The sequence below is a fragment of the Doryrhamphus excisus genome, linkage group LG3 (assembly GCF_037039965.1).
Source record: "Doryrhamphus excisus strain RoL-2023G ecotype Guam linkage group LG3, RoL_Dexc_Guam_v1.1, whole genome shotgun sequence".
Classification (NCBI taxonomy): domain Eukaryota; kingdom Metazoa; phylum Chordata; class Actinopteri; order Syngnathiformes; family Syngnathidae; genus Doryrhamphus; species Doryrhamphus excisus.
Window position 1 is genome coordinate 18,397,224 of NC_136359.1, and position 18,169 is coordinate 18,415,392.

The 18,169-nt window shown below is 42.3% G+C and overlaps 1 protein-coding gene across 3 annotated transcripts in view; it reads right to left on the reverse strand.

Annotated features, from left to right (window-relative positions):
- The window catches only part of hectd4 (HECT domain E3 ubiquitin protein ligase 4), a 34,856-nt gene that overhangs the window by 15,916 nt on the left and 771 nt on the right, over positions 1-18,169 (reverse strand). Inside the window, exons 2-45 of one of the 3 annotated variants that reach the window (XM_078789823.1) lie at positions 15,853-16,406; positions 14,751-14,840; positions 14,535-14,662; positions 14,018-14,126; positions 13,165-13,303; positions 12,864-13,034; positions 12,719-12,782; positions 12,590-12,628; positions 12,325-12,486; positions 12,107-12,220; positions 11,875-12,015; positions 11,557-11,792; positions 11,342-11,484; positions 11,178-11,248; positions 10,978-11,083; positions 9,773-9,893; positions 9,540-9,668; positions 9,111-9,235; positions 8,495-8,648; positions 8,297-8,397; positions 7,972-8,170; positions 7,774-7,893; positions 7,596-7,700; positions 7,324-7,487; positions 6,679-6,924; positions 6,372-6,564; positions 6,137-6,241; positions 5,958-6,050; positions 5,712-5,880; positions 5,478-5,613; positions 5,238-5,382; positions 4,956-5,122; positions 4,703-4,849; positions 4,428-4,612; positions 4,156-4,309; positions 3,789-4,069; positions 3,529-3,715; positions 3,360-3,441; positions 3,080-3,282; positions 2,851-2,986; positions 2,545-2,727; positions 2,304-2,468; positions 2,040-2,209; positions 1,773-1,888 (exon numbers count right to left, since the gene is read on the reverse strand). In XM_078789823.1, the coding sequence (XP_078645949.1) occupies positions 1,773-1,888; positions 2,040-2,209; positions 2,304-2,468; positions 2,545-2,727; positions 2,851-2,986; positions 3,080-3,282; positions 3,360-3,441; positions 3,529-3,715; positions 3,789-4,069; positions 4,156-4,309; positions 4,428-4,612; positions 4,703-4,849; positions 4,956-5,122; positions 5,238-5,382; positions 5,478-5,613; positions 5,712-5,880; positions 5,958-6,050; positions 6,137-6,241; positions 6,372-6,564; positions 6,679-6,924; positions 7,324-7,487; positions 7,596-7,700; positions 7,774-7,893; positions 7,972-8,170; positions 8,297-8,397; positions 8,495-8,648; positions 9,111-9,235; positions 9,540-9,668; positions 9,773-9,893; positions 10,978-11,083; positions 11,178-11,248; positions 11,342-11,484; positions 11,557-11,792; positions 11,875-12,015; positions 12,107-12,220; positions 12,325-12,486; positions 12,590-12,628; positions 12,719-12,782; positions 12,864-13,034; positions 13,165-13,303; positions 14,018-14,126; positions 14,535-14,662; positions 14,751-14,840; positions 15,853-16,406 (6,748 nt within the window). Of the gene's footprint in view, positions 1-1,772; positions 1,889-2,039; positions 2,210-2,303; positions 2,469-2,544; positions 2,728-2,850; positions 2,987-3,079; positions 3,283-3,359; positions 3,442-3,528; positions 3,716-3,788; positions 4,070-4,155; positions 4,310-4,427; positions 4,613-4,702; positions 4,850-4,955; positions 5,123-5,237; positions 5,383-5,477; positions 5,614-5,711; positions 5,881-5,957; positions 6,051-6,136; positions 6,242-6,371; positions 6,565-6,678; positions 6,925-7,323; positions 7,488-7,595; positions 7,701-7,773; positions 7,894-7,971; positions 8,171-8,296; positions 8,398-8,494; positions 8,649-9,110; positions 9,236-9,539; positions 9,669-9,772; positions 9,894-10,977; positions 11,084-11,177; positions 11,249-11,341; positions 11,485-11,556; positions 11,793-11,874; positions 12,016-12,106; positions 12,221-12,324; positions 12,487-12,589; positions 12,783-12,863; positions 13,035-13,164; positions 13,304-14,017; positions 14,127-14,534; positions 14,663-14,750; positions 14,841-15,852; positions 16,407-18,169 lie in introns of all 3 variants that reach the window. The other 2 variants (XM_058070954.2, XM_058070953.2) reach the window with 2 other exon arrangements.

Below are 18,169 nucleotides of genomic sequence, written 5' to 3' on the forward strand. Positions count from 1 at the left end.
AAGAGATTAATTTAATACAATTTGGAATGAGGCTGTAACATGACAAAATGTAGAAAAAGTGAAGCGCTGTGAATACTTTCTGGATGCACTGTATACAGTGTTTTATACAGTGAAGAAAATAAGTATTTGAACACCCTGCTATTTTGCTATTTCTCCCACTTAGAAATCATGGAGGGGTCTGAAATTTTCATCGTAGGTGCATGTCCACTGTGAGAGAGATAAACTAAAAAGAAAAATCCAGAAATCACAATGCATGATTTTTTAACAATTTATTTGTGTGATACAGCTGCTAATAAGTATTTGAACACCTGAGAAAATGAATGTTAATATTTGGTACAGTAGCCTTTGTTTGCTATTACAGAGGTCAAACGTTTCCTGTAGTTTTTCACCAGGTTTGCACACACTGCAGGAGGGATCTTGGCCCACTCCTCCACACAGATCTTCTCTAGATCAGTCAGGTTTCTGGGCTGTCGCTGAGAAACACGGAGTTTGAGCTCCCTCCAAAGATTTTCGATTGGGTTCAGGTCTGGAGACTGGCTGGGCCATGCTAGAACCTTGATATGCTTCTTACGGAGCCACTCCTTGGTTTTCCTGGCTGTGTGCTTCGGGTCGTTGTCGTGTTGGAAGACCCAGCCACGACCCATCTTCAATGCTCTGACAGAGGGAAGGAGGTTGTTCCCCAAAATCTCACAATACACGGCCCCAGTCATCCTCTCTTTAATGCAGTGCACTCGTCCTGTCCCATGTGCAGAAAAACACCCACAAAGCATGATGCTACCACCCCCATGCTTCACAGTAGGGATGGTGTTCTTCGGATTGTACTCTTCATTCTTCTTCCTCCAAACACGCTTATTGGAATTATGACCAAAAAGTTCTATTTTGGTCTCATCTGACCATAAAACTTTCTCCCATGACTCCTCTGTATCATCCAAATGGTCATATGCAAACTTAAGACGGGCCTTGACATGTGCTGGTTTAAGCAGGGGAACCTTTCGTGCCATGCATGATTTCACATCATGACGTCTTAGTGTATTACCTACAGTAACCTTGGAAACGGTGGTCCCAGCTCTTTTCAGGTCATTGACCAAGTCCTGTCGTGTAGTTCTGGGCTGATTCCTCACCTTTCTTAGAATCATTGAGACCCCACGAGGTGATATCTTGCATGGGGCTCCACTCTGATTGAGATTGACCGTCATGTTTAGCTTCTTCCATTTTCTAATGATAGCTCCAACAGTGGACCTTTTTTCACCAAGCTGCTTGGTAATTGCTCCGTAGCCCTTTCCAGCCTTGTGGAGGTGTACAATTTTGTCTCTGGTGTCTTTGGACAGCTCTTTGGTCTTCGCCATGTTACAAGTTAAAGTCTTACTGATTGTATGGGGTGGACAGGTGTCTTTATGCAGCTAACGACCTCAAACAGGTGCATCTGATTCAGGATGATACATGGAGTGCAGGTGGACTTCTAATGGGCAGACTAACAGGTCTTTCAGGGTCAGAATTCTAGATGATACACAGGTGTTCAAATACTTATTTGCAGCTGTATCACACAAATAAATTGTTAAAAAATCATGCATTGTGATTTCTGGATTTTTCTTTTTAGTTTATCTCTCTCACAGTGGACATGCACCTACGATGAAAATTTCAGACCCCTCCATGATTTCTAAGTGGGAGAAATAGCAAAATAGCAGGGTGTTCAAATACTTATTTTCTTCACTGTATAGTTATAAAACCAAGATCTCCACTATAGTGATTCAGGGTTATTAACAATTTCATACCAGGACTACATTCTTGAGCAACCAGGTTAAGAACCTCCACAGCAGCAGGACACTGCTGGATGAACTCTTCACAAAATGAGCTGTCCTCCAGGAGCTGCGCCATCACCAGACATGCCCTGGAAAACAAAGATCATAAAAGATTTTTGGTAAGTTAACTGCTTAGCAAAGAGGATCCACAAGTTGGTAGTGGTGTTGGATTTTTCTGGACAGCCATATTGTCCTGACTTTAGACTACTAGTCATAAGAACATAAACTAAAATAACTGACCTGGTTCTGATTTCAGCCAGCAAGCGAACTGCAGCCATCACTGGGCTGGCTCCATCTCCTGAAGCTGGTAGAGAGGTATGAATGGACAGACTGCCCTCCTGTGGCAGAAGCATGGATTGAACTGCTTGCACAACCTTTTCAGTGATTGATAGTTTATACAAGGGGAGTGCCTGCGGATTGGGGGAGAAGAGCGAGAAATAAGAATCAAAACTATATCTTACATTAACAGATTGTGGAGATTAAGCTAGATAGTGGAACTCTTACCTCTGATCTTGGTGTACACAGGCGTGATATTGGCACTGTCAGCACGTCTGAGGCTTTGCAAGTTCTCCTGTAGTCGCAAGAGGGAAATTTGACGGTTGCAATGCCTTCCTGCTCATTGATGGACATCACTATTCCCACGCTGCCCAACACTCCTTTACCTATCACCTAGAGATACATAAGGCATAATAGGAGTAAAAAAGAATGTGATTAACCTAAGCAACGTCTAAATTGTGTCCCTTACCTGAACCTCTGAGCCAATTTTAATGGTTTCTTTGAATCCCCCAAGAGCACAGAGGGCAGCAACCGCCTGTCTGCCAATAGCTTGAAGCTTAGCAAGTTTCCTTCCACTGCTGCTCCCATTCTCTAAAATAGTCTCAGCATACTTCCCTAGCTGAGGGATGAACATCAATGCCCTAGAGAGTACCTAAAACAAACAAAATGTAAGCTTTTTGCTTAAGAGAAAGACCTCCGAATAAATGTACAGATGTCAGCTTGAAGATAATTTTTCAATATACTGTAATTGTGCTTAAAAGCTAGTAACAGTTACTTTTTCAGCAGTGCTTGTCCAGATTTGAGCAGTGTTTGACTCCGGGGCAGTAAGCAGACTATGCAGCAATGCAATGACCTCAGCAGCCATACTGTTGGCAACATGGCCACTAATGAACGGCCTAACAGGATCCGACCTGCATAAGACAAGATTTTCAGTTGCAGTTAAGGCCTTTACCTTTCTTAATGTATCTAGACAGAAGATATAAAACCACAAGTGGCCAGTGTACCTTGCCAGCTCAGTATTCCTGTCCCTACACACAGATGTTTGAGCAGTTTTCTTCTTATCCCCAGTTGTGACGCCTCCAGTGGTTTCTTGGTTTTGAGTCTCTACAGGGGGGCCAACACTCACTATCAAACCAGACTGAGCCCACTTGGTGGCCTTCCTCAGGGCAGCAGATGCTTCCTCTGTGATCACCTCACAGCTTCCACTCTAAAAATGCAAAGGAAACATCAGCATTGAGAAAACTATCAATCATATTGTAAATATGCACATTAAAAAAACATTACTTTGGTCATATCTCTGTCCATCTTGACAACCTTTTCCATGTTTGCACCAGTGCCAAGGCGAAACGGGCGACCTTCTGAGCTGCTACATATTAAAAAGAGAAAGAAAACACGCAACTTTAAAGTAAGCTTACTCACGTAAAACTACATCATTTTCAGGGGAAAATCCTACCTGAGAAGCGGTTGCAGAACCTCATGGGATGACTGGTCCTCCCTCTTGTGGATGAAGATCGAAAGCTTACCATCAACCGCCTCTCCCTCCTCCCCAACATCATCAGACTTCAGAGCTCCTTTGGAACTGGCTCGAGACAGACTAGTGTCTGGCTCGGAGGAGCTGGGAGAGAGCAAGGTCTGGCAACCTGGCAAGGGGCATTAGAATCAAAATACTAAACTCGTGCAACACTTAGCAATTTTGCTTTAAGAAAGACAAACCTGGTACCACATAGTCTGCCAGTTTAGCTAGCAGCAAGGCAGCTATGCGTGAGGCAGGGTCACTGGCATCTTGTTGCTCTGCATCTAACGTGTTAATAGAATAGCTCCATGATGGCAGGGCTACATTACCACAATCTTCTACACTCATGAGAGGTAGGGCAGCGCGACAAAGCTGTAGGATGATAAGCACCAGCTTTGGGGAAGGTCTCTGGTCAAGCAGCAGAGACAAAAGTTTCGAAACACAGGCTGGTTGGCTCAAGATAGCTTTTCCGATATGGCTCCTGGAATTCACGTAAAGAATATATAATGAACAAAATGTAATAACAAAGACTAAATAAAAAGATGATCAACCATGGCAGAACTATACCTAGAAAGGTCATTGAGTAGACTAAGCACATCCTGTAAGGCATCATTGCCAGCTGCCTGATTCCCACAGCACTCTGTAGCTCTGGCCAGATGATTGGTCAGCAGACTTGACACTTGCCGAGCTAAACCAGAGTGTACTCCATCCGTTGAGCCACCTTTAAATGAGTAAAACAGAAAAACAGGTGGATGTTAAATTATACTTAATACTTACTCAAAAGTGCATCAGAAAAGTCTGGCCAATTATCAACAAATTATTTCCACATTAGACCTCACCTTCTACTTTCTCCCACTCAATGCAGCGGTTGGCAAGCACCTGGAAAGCAGCCCAGGCCATCGTAGCCACTTTCTGCTTTTTAGTCTGCTTCTCATTTGAGCTGCACTCCCTCTGACCGCTCAAGCTACATAGGCTGTCCATGAGCTGAACCAGCCCACTCCGAACTAGGCACTGCTCCTCACTCCTACATTAAGACATGCAACAAATGAGAGTCAGGATGGTGAGGATTACGTGACAAGGAAACAGAAACATCGAGAGTGATGAAATCTCTTGCCTGGTGTAGGGTATTGTACAAAGCAAGCCAATACTGTTGGCACAAGCAATGGGGTAGCGAGCACACAGAGACACGACAGACGTCATTGTCTCTCCAAAGGCCTCCTGGACCCGCTCTACCATTCCACCACAAGTTAGTTCCTCAATCCTGTACACATTTCACATATTTATGAAGAATTAAGGAAAACAATTAAATGAAAATAAATGTGTTTTTGGCCATTGAAGTGTTACTATTTATAACACCCTTTACCTACCTTGGGCCTCCTTGCAATACCATAGTGACGGGTCCCACCAGGTGGGTGACCCCACCCACTCTGACAGCAGCTGTGAGCAGCTCGCGCATATGAACAAGCGCTTGTTTTCGTGTGCTGCCACGACGCCAACGTGTCTGAGCAGCAGACAAGAAACTGCTGCTTGACACCTACATAAATTATAAGAATCAGTGATTATATATACAGCAATTGTGGGAACAATCTATTATAAGTCTATTGTGGGAACAATACAGGAAAAAGAGAAAGATTTAATGACAGACTTACAGCTTGATCAGGTGTAGTGCCGATAAATGCAAAAAGCTGACCCAACAGCACACTGTATGTTGGCTTGTCTCGGCTGTCCTCAACAGCCAGAGACTGCAGCAGTGTAAAAGAGCTACTGCGATGACTGGTAGGGTGGTGTCGCCTCCTGTTAGGAAGAAAAAAAAACATGAACATTTAGTCATCTTTAAAAATGTTCGACACCTCTTGATGTCTAAAAATCCACGCCCCCCCAAAAAAAACCTTTGAGGAGCATGAGTAAACTCCAGGTCTTGGTTTGCAATCATCTCCAAATCGGATGGTGCAGACATGCTGCGCAGGAAGACAGGCTGTTTCACCATGGAGATGACAGTCTTGGCATCTGACACAGACTTGGAAGCTGAAAAGGTGAAAATCCAATACACTGTGCATGAATTAAATACAAAGAAATAATACTGTAATTCCAGTACTTTCATTAGGATAAAATATTTTATCTACCAGAGCCTGGTGTTCCAACAGGTGTAGTTGTTAAGCTCCTGCAATGCGGCGCAATGGTAACATGTAGCAGAAGCTCAGTACGGTTCATCAGACTCTTCACCAGTCCCTTTGTTTTAGCAAGTTGGGTGTTACTTTTAAGGTGCGTACTGTTTACCTCCTGAAAGAACCTCTCCCTGTTGGTGCAGACACAACATGTTACAGGTGATGTTGTAATTTCACTGAACTACATGCATAATTTAAATAGACCTGCCTCAATCCGAGGACAACATTTTCCAAGTCACTAAAATCAAGGGGGACCTCTTTCAGGGAGCAAAGTAGTTCCAGCTCCTTAATTTTATTCTGAAAAAAGTAAAGTAATAAATGTCAAATTATATTGGATTGTCAAAATGTTGACAAAGTTGGTTTGGTGTTGTCAGGCAGGATACCTCAAAGAAGTGGTAGTCATGGAAGAAAGGAGTGTTGTTCTCCAGCTTTCCCTGCTGCGCCTCGTCTACCTCGTTCTGCCACTTCTGCTCCAGCTCTGCTACACTCTACAAATACAACCAGACACACTGTATGTTGGCTTCTGAAACATTTATGTGTGACAATAATCATGCAAAAAAAAAAAAAGGTAAATAAAACCTTTAAAAAAACACCACTGTAGATACATAAATTCTTTACCTGCAGTTGACGCTCCATTGCATTGATCTTCTTGAAGGTCTCTGCCATGATCTTACAGACAAGGTCAAATTCTTCTGTGTGGTCTTCCCGGTACTGGTAGTTGACAAGTGACTGAAGAGCATCCACCAAGTTGAGATGCTTTATGACACACGACACTATCACCTCCTCCATGACATCAGGGCGGATCACCTCTCTTTTGGAATAAATGGTTATGTATTCGGTTTATATTGTTAATAAGAATACTCAGAGTAAGAAAAAAATAAAAAAAATATACTGCATATTGCCCAAGCACCACAACCCCTCTTACTTAATGCTGGGACGAAACTGTGGGCGAGCTCTTCCAGACACCTCTCGCAACCTTCCCATGATGCCTGGAGGGAGGCGTATGCGAGGCAAGTCGGAGTAGGCACCGGAGGTAAAACCTGGAGGTGGGATGAGCACATCAGCAGGGTATGTGAACTCCCGGTCCTCCTCGATAGTTAGCGGGAGTGGCGATGGGCTGGGAGTAAGAGCAGGAGAGATCGCCCCATTCGCTTCCACCTGCCATTGACACCTGAAGGAAAAAAAAAAACACTTTGTCAAAAATCTGCATTCTAATTTTCTAAGTTTTCCTTATTAATGACAGCATCACAAGTAACAGTTAAAAGTCAGACATGAAAGTGTCATTTTAAATCCATCCATCCGTTTTCTATGCCACTTATCCTCACTAAGGTTGCGGGGGTATGCTGGAGCCAAACAACCATTTACACTCACATTCATACCAGTGGACAATTTGGAGTCGCCAATTAACCTAACATGCATGTTTATGGAAAAAAACTAGCAGCGGAGAATCAAAACTAGGTCTTCCCCATCTCCTGACAGTGTGGCCAACATGCCAACATGACACATCCATATGGTAAAGACAATACAAAATAAGAATTAATATGAATATGAAGTTTTATGTGTGTATCACCGTTGCAGCAGCTTTGAACACAGCAAATCATGGCAAGTGTCCTCCTCTCTTGTAACCTCAGGTCCATTATATAGGATGCGGAGCATTGAGCAAGCAAGCACTGACAGACCAAGTGCCAGGTCTGCCAGGAAAGGGAGTCCTCCAGAGACATCTTCAGATGACTCCTGGAAAGATGGAAAGACAAAATAATAATATTGTACATGTAACATGCTGATTCAGGATTAAATGTAAAGGTATTAGCTTGTGGAAAATCAATTGTTAATGTGTTTTACCTGAGCCCTGACAGTGCAAGAGAACCCCCACATGGCTTTATCTGGGGTGTTGTGTTCTCGGCCACTTCTCATCTCAAAGGAGAAGGTCACAGTGTCACCTTCAACCTAAGGCAAGACAAGAATTTTTGCATATAAAAGACACAAAATGTGTTTGTTTGTGTCCCACAGTTTCTATTACCTTCACAAGATCTTTGGGCCATCCTGTCCCCAAAACACTGCGACTGCCATATCCCAAAGTGTTTCCTCCGTATTCTGTTACTTTACGACTATTGGTGTTGGGACCAGCATAAATAACCAACTAGAAGAATACAATATGAATGGCCACAGTAAAAAAAAGGATCAAAACAATTTCAAATCAAAACCATTTCACGAATACCTTGTCGTAGTCATATTGGGAAGAGCAGCGAGAATCAAAACGAAGGTACAAGCAGCGAGCTCCCGGAATGTGCACAGTCTCTTTGAACTTATAGTTGTCCCGCACAGGATGTACAGTTTCCACTGTCTTCCCAGCAGCCCAAGGGGCAGGGATCTTCAGCCCAGTCAGGAAACCTGGCTCCTCGCGTTCATCAAGAATTCTTGCAGAAAGAATAAAAAATTTTTAAAGATACACTTAAAGCTGACAGTTACCCAGAACTCAGCTACTGCCTTGATGATAAAAGGCAAAAAAAAACAATACTTGTTTGGGCCTCCATAAAACATACCTGTCATCAACAGCACATGTCTTCATTCCCTGTCCAACACAACCCCCCAAAGGTGACTCTTCAGAGAAAAGTGGGCACTGAGTCTTTAGTAGCAATGCAGTCTGAAATGAAAACATTGGAATAAATCTCATAATCTTGTGATTAAAAGTACAGTCAACTTCAAGATGACAAGTTTGATTCATTTGAAAATGGACAAACCTGGCTAGTGTATAGAACCAGCTGCACCAACTGGGGCATGAGGGCATCAGCAAGTGTGAGGGTCTGCAGGTTGGGGTGCATCAGAGAGGTCAGCAACACTGGCAGTAGGTGGCCCAGCATGGTGGCCTTGGTCACCTGTTCCAGACCTTTCAACCTGTGGAAAAACAAAAGCAGGGGATTAATTTGCACATTATCCACAGTGATACTTGTCCTGATTTAATTGTAAGTAAATCAGCATCCAATTAATTGTACCCGACTTTCGTAGAAAATGCATTATTTATTTATTTATATTAAAATATGTAACTCTGTTACACATTATCCTTTACTTTTACAATTAAAACATGATAAAGTGGTATATGTTGACCACAGGAACTGAACAACGGCTGAATCAAGACGAAGGGTTAATTCCTTCGATTCCTTTTCAGTTTTGGTTTCTTGTTGAATTGTGTAACTGCAAACATGCAATTTACTTATGCATGTTCAAAATAAACTAAACTGTTACCACTATAATTACCACTGTTGTTTGAAGAGAACCCACATAAACAGTATACTTGAAAGGATGCGATGTCTAATCTGCTTTCTTATAGAACTTATTAAAAGAGGGAAAACAATTCACCTGGTTTCCCTGTCAGGGATGTCACTGTTAATGAGAGTTGTCGTCACCTGCTGCAGTGTCTCCAGTGCCTCATCACATCCAACCAGGATCTTAGTTGCTAAGGAGAGGATGCTGCTTTGCAGCTCCTGAGGACAACACAGAAATAAGGCCCACACTTCGGTAACTCTGCTTCCAGGATTTCTGTTCACCATATCACTTTCATGCAATTTGCATTTATTGCTAAACTGTAATCTCTGCTGATTCAAACTTGTATATTGTATCTCAGCATAATTTACAAAAACAACACAATTTTAACAATAGATGGTGATGGTGAAGTATTATGCAGCTCTATTTTTGAATAATGTTGTCACTTCAGTGTATGTATTAATTTCAAGACAAGCATAAAATGTCATGATGATAAAGGAAGGGGTATTTAAAGGGGATGTTTACCTGTACCTTCATTGTTTCCCCTTGTAGGGAGCTGTCACTATCATCGCTATCATCTGGACGGATAAGAACAGTGTTACTGAGAAGGTGGTTCTGGACAGCCATGAGGTAGCGCAGACAAGGAGAGACCACCTACAGGAAAGGAAAGCAATGACAGAGTGGTGTCAGTATTAAGTAACACATCTTCTGATCACATCTCCTGATCACTGTACATATTCTTCTTCAGTTATTCATACTGGTACAGTGGAGAGCAGCTTCTGGAAGTCGTCTCGTGCAACTGTCTGACATTTGGTAATGAGGAGGCAGGATTCCCGAACTACAGTCTTGAGGATACACTGCAGCAGATCATCACTCAGCCTGCAAAAAAGATAACACTCTTAAAAGGGGACCTATTAGGCTCATTTTTGGCCCTTTGTTTTGAGTTGTGGATTCCTATAGAGCAGGTACACACGATAACCAGCACACAAAGCTTTATAGTTCTTCCAGAATCTGCACCTACTCAGCAGTATTTCTTTGGATTTTGTGGTTCCCACAAAAACGGCCTGTTTTAATTTATTCCACCCACAGCACGCCTGCAGGCACACCCACTCCACTAACTGCGAACAGTACAGGAGTTGATAATAATGTTGATGAACATTGAATGAATGTTGATGAATGATCAATGTTGGAATCAGATATGGAAGTAGAGACTGGGCAGGACAACGTTTCTCAATGGTAAGTACATTTAGCATTTTTTTCCTACAGCATCTAATACGTCTACGTCATACGTCTAATGTGGTCACTAATTGTGGTGGGTAACGGCTATTAGCAACCCGCACCCTGTATGCTAGCACTTTTGCTCCATGACTTGCATAAAATAAACACAGTGAGGACACTGATAAATAGTTACTTACTGCTTTCTCTTCTGACTCTTCCACATGACCTGACCTAGTAACGTTGGAAGTTTGTCAGCTTGTCCTGCTGCATACTGGCCCATGTTCACAAAACAATCTGGCGTGAAATGCCGTTGACAGACTAAAATGCATTTCTTTTGCTGGTGGGGAATCGAGAATTTCCATACTTCCGTAATTTCCGCTTACAGCCACACCCATATAAGATATACATAAGTCCGCCCCCTCTGTGACACTACAAAGGGACAGTTTTACCACACCTTTTGAAACTGAGCATTTTGAGCCATTCCAAACTTCTTTTAGGGCTCACCTCCAAATGCGCAAACCTCATTATCTGAAACTATGGCATCGTTTAACACAAGAACACAACATTCTAATTTCATTTGTAGGTCAGAAAAGTGGAAAAAGCCTATAGGTTTTTTTTTTTATTAAACTAGTAATAATATTAATAATAATAATAACAATTCTTATTATTATAACAACAACAATGGAGCATCATGCTAAATTAAAGAATTCGTACCAAGAATGTACCAAAAGAACATGGCACTCACCTATAGTGGTCATCTTCTTCACTTCCAAACCTATTTTTCTGCAGTTGATCTGCCAAGTTGGTGAGGATAACGTCCCTAAGCTGAGAGAGGCCACTGTTCCTTTCACCTGTGACAGAATACATCATGAAACACAATGAAAGGTTTATTTATAGGATGACAATGTAATTGTTGGTTTTTGTCAAGTTATCTTATGTACTCACCTTCTGTTAAAACAAGTTTCAGCAGTTTGTTGAGCTCAGCTTCCCCCTGGTACAAAGTATTCAGACCTGAGCTGCAATGACAAGAAAATCATACAATTATTGCTGCATGGAACATAAAACATATTTCTATCTTTCATCACAGTGTATAGGTACAGGTATTTTACCTGATGGCCAGGCAAACCTCTCTTTGAATCTCAGATCCTATCTGATCTACTGGAGCCATAAGTAGTTGCCACAAGAGGAGGCCCGCCCTCCGCACACTATCCCTGTTCTGCTCTGACTGTGGATTGAAGAACCTAAAGACAACCTGTTGACAACAAAACAATACAACGTAAATCATGAGAGAGTGACCACGTCATTGAAGTCACAGAATACTAACCTGGAACACTACCAAAATACAGTGGATGATGCTTGTGTCTCCATTGACCATGGCCTTCTCCATTATGTCACAGATGCTGCTGAAGTGACTGGCCTCGATGGGATGTTGTTTGCCCAGTAGGGCGCCCAGAGGCAGGCTGTTGTTGCTGGCTGCTAGCAGATTAAGCTGGTGGACACACATGGCACCTACATGATGAAGTAGCTGGTTGATCACTTCACTTGTGTCCACCATTTCATCTGGGAAAAGAGGCAAAACAAATGAAATCTCCCAACATGTACAATAAGAATGTGTCGTCTCTGGAGATGTTTTTCCCCCAACCTTTGGGTTCTTTGATGACATGGCTCACACCCAGTCTTTGGCAAACATGATGAAAGGCCTGATTCCCTGGGTTGCACCACTGATCTATGTAATCACTGGAGCAGGTCCAGATCAAGTTGTTCAGTGCATCATAACATGCTCCTAAAAGGCCACATAAGAAAACAGTCAGTTATCCCAGAAGAAGGGGTGTGCTTCAAGTTTTAAACACTCAATTGGGACAAACAGTGCTCACCCAGTCCAGATACCTGGGCTCCCCTGCCTAGGGAACTACCAGGAGCATCAATGAGGTCAGCGCGGCTGCTGAACTGGCCGTCAGCAAGGTTGAAGACTAAACTAGAGGCTAATACTGAAATGACAAGAATCACTTTTTAGCTGAAAGTAGCAAACTTTTCACTGACGTTCTATACTAAAAAAATATATACCGATAATATCTATTCTAAGTGTTATTACTTTTCAGTGAGGACAGGCTACTGGTGCCTCCAAAGAGTGAGCGTGTAGCAGAACTCCCAGATACACCAGGAGCTGAGACCAGCATCACTAAGTATGTCCCACAAACATACATAGGTGTCTTCCTCAGAGTCTTCAGAGGAAGTCCACAGCTTGTGTTGACAGCTATTGAGATAACAAAACCAGGAAAAATGTGTTACAAAAAAGAACGCTATTTCAGGATACAACTGAGATACGCAACTGAGATGAACTGGCTTTTCTTGGTTACCTGACTGCTCCTCTTTGACAGTGTTGGTGATAGTAGAGCCTGTGAGAGCAGCCAATGTGGCAGAATGTGAGGCTCGGAAGCGAGACATTCGACTCAAAAGAAGCTCATTCAAGCACTTTGAAGACTCGCCTTCTTTGCGAGTAAGGATAACTCTCTCCTGCAAGACGTCTGCAACACACAGTCCTGTCTGTGTCTGCACCATAGAAAAGAGGGAGGAACCCATCAAATGAACCCTACTGAAACTACGGAATTATGTAGCGAATGCAAAACTCACAGACAGATTAAAGACATCCATAAAGACAGAGTGGCCTTTCTGTGTCTTCTCATTGAGGCTTGCCGGGGACCAGACCCAATATAGGTAGGTTCCATCAGAGCAGAGGTGCAGAGTTGTCATGCTGCTGCCCACTGGAAAGTGATGGGCTGGCATGGTGACAATCTGGCACACCTGTAAGCAGCAGGTGAAACGTGAGATACAGACTAATGCTCAATCATGCAGCTGTGTGATGAGGTAAGTGAAAAGTTCTAATTCTGTGACATGAATGTTAACCATGCTGAGCAACTGGTTGGAGCATTACCTGTAGAGTGAAGGGGTCAATGACCTGGCACAGCTGATGAGGCTTGGCATCAAAGGCAGAGGGGCGGTGGAGAAGGCGACCACTGCTGTACACCACCCAACCAGGCTCCAGCTCCTCATTTCGACAGTAAACAAACCCTCTACACAAACATATGCAGCTATTTCATTCTTGCACTTTGCTGAACTGAATCATACTTCTTTGTGCCATAACCTAGACTGTCAACACCACGGGCCCAGAATGCAAATAGTCAGTTACACTCTGCAACACACAACATCTATCTCGTTTGTAAAGATGGTGGCAAATAAACATTTTTTATAAACAAATGCACAGACAAGAGTGGTGAGGAGCTGTACAATATTAAGGTTAGCATCTACAGTGGAGAAAAGATAAGTGTTAAGATAAATATACCATAAAATTCTGAACTTTTCATACCTTATGCAGGTAACTGTGCAGGATGAGTAGGGGGTCCAATACTTATTTTCCTACTGTATTCTTTTATGGTACTTTTAACTATTTCACTGTATAGCCATCCCCCACTCACCCTAAAGTTAATACAGTCTCTACCTTTCCCTCTCTACCCAAAAAACACTAATGCACAGACAAGACAGTGGCCCAAACAAGAGTACCCTATGTTTGCGGTTTGCGGGTGCCGCTGTCAAATTGTCATTTACAAGGCATTTAAACAAAGGCTTTTTACAGTACATAAATCAGCACAGCTTGAATTTAGTTTGGAATCTTCAGGAAACAAAACAAACAATATTGGTCTAAATATATATTATAGATTATAGATACATTTTGCATTCCTGTGTCTCACCCTTTTTTCATAATGTTGCACAGGAATGTGTCATATTACCTCAGTGTCCCATGTAAGCCAGACCCCAGCTTGCTGAGTCCTCTCCCAGAGGAGTTCGTGGTGAACAGATAGAGCCCGTCTGTGGCCAGACAGCGACCCAAATCAGTGTCTGTGAGACATGGGACAAAAAGGATGGCTAGGGGTGAAAAGGACATATAGTTGGGATAAAAAGCAGGGTGGAATTAAGATTCTAGATTGACTTGCTAAGACTGACGTTTTAGGCTGATCTAGTGATTGCTGAAAAACATGCACAAATACTGTTATGGTTATACGCCCTGTGCAGCTTCTATTCTTCTGTGAGGTCAGATTATTGATTCCTGAGAGTGAGTCATCACTGTCTTTGTCTTGTTTTTCACTATAAAGCTCTTGAAAAACATTTTGTACCTTTGGTTCCACCTTAATACTGAATGCATCAACTTCTTTTTTATATGTTGTGCATTGGGTTAAGAAGACTAGCTAAAAACAATGCGTGAACAAACAACACACTGCAATGACAATGATTTAATTGCACTTTCACCTTTATTCTCTGCTCCTCCTTGTGAGTTATCGGGGGTGGGCAGCATGTCCTCAAAACCCCAGGACACACTGTGTTTCCCCCCAAGCAGGCATGATGAAGAGCCTGGGCCTCCTTCCAAGAGTAAAAGCCTGAAGCAGGAAATATGTAAAGTACTTCAGTGGCAGCATAAGTCTCTAATACAGTCAATTATCAGGTGAACCAAAGTTGAGACCTCACCTGTACAGGACATCTGACACTGGGAGTTGTCCAAGATCAGATTGTTTCTGCAGCAGGTGCACTGTGTGGATAAAGGTCTTCAGAGATCCTCTGTAAAATAGATTGACAGATGATTACAAAGGCCCCAGCAATAGAAGACACATTGTCAAGTTTTTCCAATTTGTAGAATTATTGCTTGAATTACTGAGGCAGCTGTTCGTACACCAATTGCAATGTCTATACAGTATTACAATATACAGTATACATTAATTATTTGTAGTGGAAAGTCTCAAATACATTTGGCGATATGTGTTCGCCCTCGCTCATAAATGGAATATAACACATACACATCTGGCCTGGCAGAGAATAACAGGACAGATGGAGAAGAAGGAATCAGTGTAATATCGAAACTATATTTAATCAGATACTTGAGATACTCGTTTAAAAAAAAAAAGACTAAAATGAATCTAGTGAAAAGTCTTTAAGCAACTCTGATCAGCACATATCGCTCTTCTCAACAAGCAGGAAATACTGCTGTGCGCTCCTCCTACATTGAAAGCACTCACACGCGGCTCAGTTAGCCACATGTGACATTTAAGAAATGACAATAAGAAGCAACAGAAGAAATTTCTAAACATATCTGTATGGGCTTTCATGTTTTGTTTTAGTACATTTTTGTATAGGTGTCATGGCAAGTTCGACAATTATATCACTACGTAACATGACTATGCTCTCCACTGTATGTTGTTACTTAATCTTCCAAACAGTGAACTTACAAACAGGGCTGGATGGTTCATGACAACAAATAAAGACTGAACAAAGAGTAGAGGGTTCTGGTTTTGACAAGTCAAGATCAGTTGTCACCAGCAGAAGCAGAAGCCGAGGTCCGACTGACAACCAATAATGTTCTTGCGTGGGGGAGAGACATCTATATAAACCACATTTTTCTAAAAAGGTGAGTTAACAGCTCACACTATCAAGGTCGACAAACACTGACAAAAACAAAAGCATGTATGCTCGCACATAACAGAAATCATGATACATCGGTATAGTAAACAAAGACCACTGGCTATTACTGACTACGGTGTTAACCTATGGTCAGTTTCAATTTCTCTGGCCTTACCTGGCACAGGCAAGTGCAACCAGTGCAGCAGCAGCATTTTCTCTCTGTCTGGGTGAGCGGAGAATCTGCATTTGAGCCGGCCTTTGCATTTGGACGGACTCCTGAGCACCATCTTCCAGCCAGGAGCAAAGCAACCCCTCCAGGCCATTTAGGCAGTCTGCAGGCTCCTTGCTGAGGCTGAGCGGTTGGCAGTCTCTGAGACACGCCAACAGCACCTCTGCCGTGACCCCACAGAGCGTCGGGTCACTGCGGGTCTGTGACTGTAAGAGGGGGAAGACCAGCAGCAGGCCAACACGGGAGGTAAAGGGCGCCTGCTCGGGCTGCTGGAGCAGACCTTGTCTTTTGAGCAAGGCCAAGGTCTCCTCATCAGCACCCCCAGTTCCTTCTCGCTCCTGTTGCTCCTCCAGGGCCAGCTGCCGCTGCGCCCCCCACAGGCCACGCAGAGCATTGAGTCGGTATTCCAGCAGCCTGGCATAAGCATTGCTCTGGTTACCACAGACTGCACGTAGACGCTCTGCCAACTCAACTGGGTTCTTCGTCTCAAATGTCAGAATCTGTAATTAAGGAATAAAACAAGAATGCAATTTTAAAATTGTTATGCAAAAATGTAACTGACGTGAGAGAAACAAGTCAAATTTGGAAAACAAGGGGTCCATAACTCTTTTGTCTATGAAATAATGGGCAGAGTGAAACAATGTGCTTCATGTGCACTTAAGCAGCATTTCAGATATTGATTACAATGTGATGGATATGACTGAAGGACTAGGAAAAAATCTATCATACCATTTAGCAGGCACAATTTGTATTGATTAAATTTGGCAAACTCTACTAATGTTACAGTAATACTCTTTACTGGAGGTGGGGCCTTCTGTGCCTTGTTCTATAAAACACTGACGCAAATAGACAGAACAGTCAGCATCACAACACCAATGAATGAGCCAGTCAGTCACCAGCTGACCACAGACAAGGTCAGAAATGGAGGGGAGTGGATAATAACGCTGAGAAAACAGAAAACAAGCCCATCAAGAAACTCTCCAACACCAGTTACAGCGTTGCGTCATTGCGTCATCAAAAGCCTGACATTTTTAAGAACAGAACTTTCCATAATGGATCTCTGCATCCCATATGCTGCCTGGCCCAACCACCGATTATCATTGGCTTCACTCTAATGTACACATTAAAAACAAGATTATATAACCAGCAAGTGGCACAATTATCATACATATCCAGACGTAATGCCAAATATAGACGTCCATTTGACCTGCTTTATTATATTCTCTACGTCAACCCACCGCCCAACACTTTTTCACCTGCATTCATCATCACACCCACAACATCCTCTCTGCTTCTCAAACAAGAACAGATTGTGCGGCTACATGTCTGGTGTTGATCAGGACATCAAATGTGGAATCAAACCTATTTATTATTTGAATTTATTTATTAAATGTTGAATATTTTTGAAAAGGTGTCAAAGCAAATATTGTATCCATGCACTGCAATGTGTCATGAGGCCCATAACCCCAGACCTTGCATTTTTATTATTATTGTAAATTGGTTTCTGAACATTCCCAGATAACCTTTTGTGCCAGTTAGAAATGTTATTTGTATTTTTAGTCTTTGTAATAGCTTATGTAAAAAACTACCACATTAATTCTGGGACAGATCCACTTCAAGGCAAATTCAAAAATAGTTTATAACCACTGTTTTGTTTTTTTGTGACACAGAATGAGAGCGCTGTTAGCTCTGGTATAGTCTAGACTCTCTCAGCAACCTTTTTGTTCTTTATTATTGCTGCCAGTCACTGTTTTTCATGTATAGCCCCAACTACAAAACGTACATTAGTATGATGACACCAGCTCATCATTATAGACCACTGTGACATTTGTATACTCAATATATTGAATCCTTAACACTATGAATCCTAACATCAGCTTTATGACATATTAGAGTAACTTAGTATTAATAATGGGGACAGTTTGCTCCTCATCACTGTAAAGCTCTTTAAAGAAGTATGCATAGTGCCCTCAAAATAAAATGGCACTATAAGACATTTCCTGTGTTCATTTAGAAACAAGTTAATTGAATTGAAGATGAATGATGGTGAATATGCAAATAATAAGAGGTGATTGCATTCTAAACATTGTGACTTTCGCCCTCCTTTATTTTGAAAGAGACTACAGGAAACAAAAGCACAACGACCACCCCCTTCACAGAGGGTCGATAACGAGCAGGGCAGGGAAAGTTGCAAACGTTAGCGTTATCGTTATCATTGAGGGTGTGTTGCCGCAGACAGTCCATATGTATTATCATATAAAAA